We start from the raw sequence: 7,698 nt of genomic DNA, 5'->3' as shown, positions 1-7,698 counted from the left end.
CCGTTGCACAAAGAGCTGCTTAAGCAAAACGCTTCTGAAATGTTTAGCTTTGGGCTAAAAGCTTAAGGTGTTGCACCCTGGGGAGCAAAGGGTTTAAAGCTGAGGAAGCAAGGCTAAAGTGTGTCCGCAGGTCAGCGTGACAACCCCAGCCTCAGCCAGAGCATCCTCATCGTTCACATCTTCCAGCCTCATCCACCAGACAGGGGTTGGGGAATGACACAAATCGCCTTGGTACTGAGCAAAAAGAACGCCACACAGGCCAGATTTCGGCAGGATGCTCCCTTTTTAGCTGCTGTATGTGGGCTAGACCGAGCCAGCCTTTTTTTTTTTTTTTTTTTAAAGGAAAACGTACCATTAGGAGGAGCCTAATCCGGTCTCGGGACGTGCACACTCTGCGCAGTGCACCTCCTCCCACCCCTTACCGCTCCAGTTGAGTCACCGGTCACAGTCAGACCACGCGCACGCTCCTTTTTGAGCTTGGAGGTGGCTCTGAAAAGAGCCTTTGGGTTCGGGCGCCCGCGGCGCGCTCACTTGGAGCTGGTGTACTTGGTGACGGCCTTGGTGCCCTCCGACACCGCGTGCTTGGCCAGCTCCCCGGGCAGCAGCAGGCGCACGGCCGTCTGCACCTCGCGGGACGTGATGGTCGAGCGCTTGTTGTAGTGCGCCAGGCGCGACGCCTCGCCCGCGATGCGCTCGAAGATGTCGTTGACGAAGGAGTTCATGATGCCCATGGCCTTGGACGAGATGCCCGTGTCGGGGTGCACCTGCTTCAGCACCTTGTACACGTAGATGGAGTAGCTCTCCTTGCGGCCGCGCTTGCGCTTCTTGCCGTCCTTCTTCTGTGCTTTGGTGATGGCCTTCTTGGAGCCCTTTTTGGGGGCCGGAGCGGAGCGGGAAGGCTCCGGCATAGCGAGACGGTAACCGAAGGACGACCAGCTGGAATGGGGCGCAGGCAGGCCTATTTGTCATCTTTATATTCAAATGAGGGTTTCAAATGTCTGGCACCTGGTTGGACGGCCTGCTGCCCGTCGGTGACCCAGAAACATGTATGTAAATAGGAGATGCGTCTCTTCTTTCTTATTGGACTGTAGTCCAACCAATCCAAAAGCGCGTCGGCAGCGCGCAGGTACCCAGGCTGAGCATCTTTGTTCAAACCCTTTGTTTTAAGCTGGAAGGAGATCTTTGGGTCTGCAACGTTTGTGGCAATTGCTAAAAGTAAAATGAAACCCTGTTACAATCGAGTCTCGATTCTCTTTGGCCCTTGGAAGATACACGGGGACATTTCTTCCTAAAGCCAACAGCTGGAGAGGGAAAGATTGATGGTTATTTAGCAAGAGGGAGTGAATAGAAGCTTCCAACTGCATTAACCATTTATTTACTGTCACCTTTCAACACCAGAGATAGATTCCTTGCATAAATTAAGAGTGAATCCAGACGGTTCCTTTGGAAACGCTGAAGAAGTACCACCAGAAGCACAGATTTTAACTGAAGAGAATTGACTAAACCAGTAGCTCTCAGTATTGTTGTTGTTAAGGCCCATGAACTCTCTTTGAAGTGACAGCCATATATGCTAAGTGATGGTTTGACAGGTAGGATTTCACCTGTATCTCCCCAGACAGCGGCCACCTTTATGTTAATTGCTGTTTCCATAATTATGTTAATTACTATCATTATGTTAATTACTGAATGGACTGCCAGAACACAGGCCTCTGGGAGCTGTCCCCAGGAGGACTCCCCTAGTGCAGTAACTCCCAAGGTAAAAAGATAAAGTGTCCTGTGTTCACATTTGTCACCCATTTCAGGATCACTTGGAGAGCTCCTTAGCAAAGTAGAATCTCAGGCCTGACCCCAGATGCGTAGAGTCAGGATCCGCAGTTCAGGATTACACTCCAACACATTCTAGCTTGAGAGGTCTGATTGGAGGCCACTTATTTGGCCTCCTTGGGCAGCTAGTTACCTGCTCTGGCCTCCACTTCGTCCTCTGTAAGGAAGCCATCATGCCTGCCTGTAAGTAGGGTTGCCGAGCGTGTGACCAGTGCTTCCTTCGCACCAGCTTTCCCTTACAAGAGCCAGCCCAGGCCCAGGTGCTGGGCTGCTTCACTAGGCTTGCCCAGCCCCATCACAGGAGTCTGTAGCAGGAGCTTTTCTCCTGCCAGAGTCCTTAAGGCAAAGATGTCTTTCCTGCCTGCACCTCGGGAGAGATGCGTGTGACGCTCAGCTGACACCCAGTCATGCTTGATTGAGAAAGACCGTGAGCCAGTCAGCAGTGCTGAGTTTGGCTGAGCTCTGAGCTCCTTTGAGACTGAGTTTCCTGAGCTGCCTTGGAACGGCCCCTCCTCCCCTGCATCTAGCATCTCTTTCTCTACTGTTCCACTCATATCTTTTGGGGTATTCAGCTGTTTTCCCAACTCCACCTCCACCCTCTAAAGCCACTTTCATTCTCCTTCCTTTCTTTCTTTCCTTCCCTCTATTTTGCAGTATTGAATATTGAATCCAGGACCTTTGCACTAATCTATAGTCACAGCTCTTTTTAATTTATTATTTTGAGGCCTCACTTAGTTGCTCAGGCTGGGCTCAAACTTGTGATCCTCCTGCCTCAGCCTCTCAAAGTGCTGATATTACACGTCTGCACTATTGTGCTTGGACCAAAACCACTTTTCTTGTACATGATGGGCACTTGAATATTTCTTGAATGACTGACTGAATGAGTAAATGATCTACTAGTCCAAATCCAATTCGGATAAAGGAAATGAAATTACTGAGTTCAGTTCTTGATGGATGACTGGATGTTTTAATTTTCTTTTCCACATCATTCTCTTTCCTCCATATTTTCTAGAATGAATGCACATGGTACATATTTTTAAATAAGGAGAGAAAAAGCAAGCAGAACTGTATTGTCACCTCCATGTCCTCTAGTTTCTAGGTATAGGTTAGAGATGTGCAGGCTTACCCTGGGGTGATAAATGAAACTCCATGACATCATTTCCATGGGTTTTGGGGGATTTTTGGTCATTTTTTTTTTGTACCAGAAATCAAACTCATGACCTCAAGCTTGCCAGGCAAGCATTTATGCCACTGAGCTATATCCCCAGCCCTTTTTGGTCTTTTTGAGACAGAGTCTCACTATGTATTTCAGGCTGGCCTTGAGCTTACTTTGTAGTCCAGGCTGGTCCCAAACTCACAATGATCCTCCTGCCTCAGCCTCCCAAATGCTGGGATTACAGGTGTGCACCACCGTGCCTGGCTATTTCCATGTATTTTGAAAATGGTTGTACTCATCCTCTTGGTTTCTTTTGTTTGTTTGTTGTTTTCCGGTACCAGGAATCGAACTCATGACCTTGCGCTTGCCGGGCAGGTGTTGTGCCGCTGAGCTAAATCCCCAGCCCCTCATCCTCTTCACTATGGCCAGCCTGATGCACAGTGCACTTTAGGTCTGAACAGCCCTGCTGACTGACCCTGTGACACTTTCACAGATCATGCACAGATCTGTCTGCTCTTCTCAGGTCAGGTCTACCAAGTTCTTCTTCAATTTAACTCATGCAAAGATCAGAATTTGCAGATCCAGAGTCACTCAAAGCCTTCTCAGAATACTCTTCCAAGTTCAACTTCTTTCGGGGTTCTTGTTTTCTTTAAACTGAGTTGTTTTCCTGAAAAGGATGGTTTTTCTGTGAACTGTAAACACAGCTCTGGCTTTTTTGTAGCCACCACTCTGATAAACCCAGTCCAGGCACTCACCCTTCAGACCACAGAGCCATGAGGATGTCTGTTTCCTCCTAAAATATGTGCTTGATTTAACAAGCATTTTGGGGATGCTCACTCAGAGCTGAGTGGCCACTTACTAATCATTCAATTCAATTTATTTTTCATAGCAGTCCTTAAGGGTACTTGTACCATGACCAATCCTTTGCTTGAACAAACTTTGGCCAGGCTGTTGCACCTGCTCTAGGCCCATCTGTGTAAAGTCCAGTTTTAGCAGGAAACTCTGGTAAGGCAACTAAACAAGAATCCCCCCACCCTCAATATCTGATCAGAGTCCTTATCCTCTACTACCCTTAGGGATTGTATGGTTGTTACTGGGGCTTGGGGGCAAAAGTCTGGGCTTCAGGGGTCTTCACAGAGCAAGTTCAACCCCTAACCCCCAAAGGCAAAGATTGGGTTTGTGCAGTTTGAAGTACAGGTCATCTCAGTCTAGTGTGGTCTGGTCGATGGTTCTCAAGATGGTTCTGTGAGGTTCTGGAAGCCCCATCATCGTGCTTGAGGTAACACTATGGTGTCTGTCATGAGCTCAGGGCTCCTACTTGGTGGGGGGACAACCTCAGTTCCTAACCCTTTTTGGTGGGACCACTCAGTTCCACTCACACTTGATGTCCCCTCTTGGTCATTTTCCAGACACATATCCCACCTGCTGACAGCTATGCATCTGCAATTGCCCACACTATGCAGAATGGAGCCAAATTTCTCACCTTCACCAGAGATACTCCTGCAGGGGCATCTGTGCCTTGTGAGGGACCTGAAGAAAGCCTTACTATTTTAGTCCATTTTATGTTGCTAAAATACCTTAGGCTGAGTACTTTTTTTTTTTGGTACTGGAAATCGAACTCAGGACCTTGCGCTTGCCAGGCAGGTGCTTGTGCTGCTGAGCTATATTCCCACCCCCATTTTTTTCTTTTTGGTCTTTTTCTTTCTTTTTTTTTTTTTGGTACCAGGAATCAAACTCAGGATCTCCCACTTGCCAGGCACACGCTGAGCCACTGAGCTCTATCCTTGGACCAACTGAGTACTTTATAAAGTGTAAAAGAAATGTGAATCAAATGGAGTCACTTGCATGGAGCCTAACAGAAACAAGCAAACAAAGCTGAGAGGTTTGAAGGAACAGCTCTTATGCATGAATGCCTGATAATGAGTCATGGAAGACTCCTTCAGAGCCAGAAGCCCGCAGAGCCCACTGCAACCTTATACAAAACTGCTTCTAAAGGGGGTGAGGGTGGGTGAGTGCAGTGGCTGCGGCAGGAGGGTTTCAGATTAGCCTGGGCAACATAGTGAAATACCCTCTCGGAAATCAAAACAAAAACAAAACAAACAATAGATTCTAGGGGATGGGAGTGTAGCTCAGTGGCAAATCATGTAAAAAGGCTCGGCATTCAATCCCCAGCCCATGTTCCCCCTCCACACACACACACACACACACACACACACACACACACACACACAGTACTTCCCCAAGGACATCTGCCCAACAACTGCTTGTTCCACCCCAGGTTGCATCACTTTTGCTATTAACCATTGTTGTCAAGGATTAGGGTTTAAAAATACCTGATGTACTCTTTTAAGTTTATGTCTTTAAAAACTTCCCCTTATCTTAACCTCTTTGGACAAGCCAGAGTTCACTAAGGCACCATGCTCCTCTTGAATGCTAATACCAAATAAATAACACTGCTCTTTGGAGGTCTGTCTCTGATTTTCCTCCTGAGAAGGAAGGAACGAAGGAACAAAGGAAGGAAAAAGGAAAGGAAGGAATGGTGGAAGAGGGAAAAGGGAAAGAAAAAGAAAGGAGGTCAAGAAACAGGAGGAACACAGAGCTATGTCTGGGAGTAATTTAAAAAGAAGTTGAGATAATTACATTAACACACACACACACACACACACACACACACACACACACACACACACTTTCCCCTTCTTAGTTTTGGAGAACAGCACCTGGTGTTGAAAGCCAGTCAATATACTGTATCTGCTGAATGAGTGAGTTCATGCATGAAGTGAGCATGTTTAACAGCCTGGAGTTTTGTGTGCGGCTGAAAGCAATCGAGACCCACTGCCTGCAAGGCTTGGGGTCTCTAGGTCCCTTGGAAATCACAGTGATGTTCAAGGAATCAGGAAAGCGTGAAGAAGGCACAACGTGTATAAATAACACAGATTTCACACTCAGAGACAAAACTGCGGGAGGACAGAATAAAGGGCAGCTTTGGAAAGCAGGGAAGGCACAACCTTCAAAGATGGGGTCCAGCTTGCGAAGTACAAGCTGGGTGGGCTCCAGCACCCCCTTTCCTTGCCCCTCTGTAACCTGAAATCCCCAACAAGGAATTGCCTTATAGCTCTATAGATATACAGACCCTCAAAAAAAAACTCACTAATGCCAGGTGTGGTGGCACATGCCTGTAATCCCAGCACTCAGGAGTCTGAGGCAGATGGATCGTTGTGAGTTCGAGACCAGCCTGGACTACAAAGAGAGCTCAAGGCCAGCCTGAACTGCATAGTAAGACCCTGTCTCAAAAAGACGAAAAAACAAAAACAAAAAGGCCCTCACAAATGACTTTGTAAATGCTAATAACTGGACTCGTTAAGGGTGTAATGAAATAGAGATCCATACATCGTTCCTATCATTTGGGGAAGGCAACTGGCAGACACACATAAGAAATTATGAATTTGAGTTTTGTCCACTTTAAACTAAATTATTTCACTGTGCCTGACAGCATTCCTAGTTTAACAACAAATCAGGTATGCTCACTTTGAAGCCTTCTAACCACTGCTATACACAACTAATTTATTATTTACACTACCAACTATCCATGTAATGCATTTTCAAGTCTGCACACACACACACACACACACACACACACAGTGATGCTTCAGAATACCTTGCACTTGTATGGAATCAGAGATATTTTTTAAAAATTAACAGATTGCGTAGTTATAATTTGCACAGTATCTTTTAAAAGTGCTTATTTTCAAAATTAAAAAAATAGATTGCTCCTGCCAAATAAGTGACATATGCTCACTGACATCTTCCCGTGGTGGAACCCACCCTCGGCCCTGGGGAGAATCTCTGGCCCACGGTGGACTCCACAGCGGGCTCCCAGAAACCAGGAGGGAGGCACTGCCTGGAGATTCCACGCAAGACAGGTCCATGCGGGGAGGTCTTCAAGCTGGGGTGGTGGGCAAGGCTGGATGTGGGTGCAAGGGCAGACCTCCCGGGGGAGGGCCACCCAGGGCGGGACGTTCAGGGGTAAGGCATGGGAGCCGCGCCCACACAGGGAGGGCCAGAGAAAGGAGGACCCTCTCACGAAGAGCACGTACACGCGGGAAAGGGTCACCGGAGCACCTTCTCGAGGGAATAGCCATCCACTGCCAATGCGGGCAGCCCTCGGGGTCCCCCCACCCTCTCGGTTGAAAGTGGAGCCTAGGCGGGTTCCTCACCGCCCAGGTCCTAGCAGCTTACAAAAGACAAAAAAATGGACTTTGCAAATAACAAAATTTTGTTTCCCTCTTGCCTGTGATGGACTTATGTATGCATTAATGTCAGCCCCAGTAAGATTTAACAACGCGAGGACGTGGGCTGACCAGGGTTTGGACTTGCAGCGCACGGTCATCAGGACGCTCATTCACAGAATAAGGGAGCGCGCAGCAGCCAGAACCCTTTGTTCGTTTGACTGCAAGGCTGCCAGGACCCGGCTCGGAGCGCGCGGCTGCCAGGACCTGGAATCAGAACTCGGAACGCACCGCTGCCAGGACCCGGCTCGGAGCGCGCGGCTGCCAGGACCTGGAATCAGAACTCGGAACGCACCGCTGCCAGGACCCGGCTCGGAGCGCGCGGCCTCCAAGACCCGCCCCGCGCGCGTTCCCGGCGTTGCTTCCGCCGTCGCTTGCAGTCCGGGTCTCGCTCCGGGTCTGCGGCCGCTGCCCGCCGCCCCTCGCCTG

The 7,698-nt window shown here is 48.6% G+C and overlaps 2 protein-coding genes across 2 annotated transcripts in view; one reads left to right on the top strand and one right to left on the bottom strand.

Moving 5' to 3' along the window:
* Window positions 1–314: 314 nt before the first annotated feature.
* On the bottom strand, window positions 315–1,127 carry LOC102011379 (histone H2B type 1-B-like). The gene has a single exon (XM_005414228.1). The coding sequence runs from the start codon at window positions 906–908 to the stop codon at window positions 528–530; it is 381 nt and encodes a 126-aa protein (XP_005414285.1). The 5' UTR covers window positions 909–1,127; the 3' UTR covers window positions 315–527.
* A 6,004-nt stretch (window positions 1,128–7,131) lies between these two features.
* Rnf187 (ring finger protein 187) overlaps window positions 7,132–7,698 on the top strand; it is a gene marked incomplete in the record, with an annotated part of 8,040 nt that continues 7,473 nt past the window's right edge. The window contains 2 exon segments of the mRNA XM_013509721.1: window positions 7,132–7,204; window positions 7,395–7,698. Coding sequence (XP_013365175.1) covers window positions 7,132–7,204; window positions 7,395–7,698 — 377 coding nt within the window.

This window comes from Chinchilla lanigera, unplaced genomic scaffold, assembly GCF_000276665.1.
Source record: "Chinchilla lanigera isolate Chin_1 unplaced genomic scaffold, ChiLan1.0 scaffold00180, whole genome shotgun sequence".
In the NCBI taxonomy this organism is placed as follows: Eukaryota; Metazoa; Chordata; class Mammalia; order Rodentia; family Chinchillidae; genus Chinchilla; species Chinchilla lanigera.
Note: the sequence above shows the minus strand (reverse complement) of the source record. Positions and strands in the feature narration are given on the sequence as shown.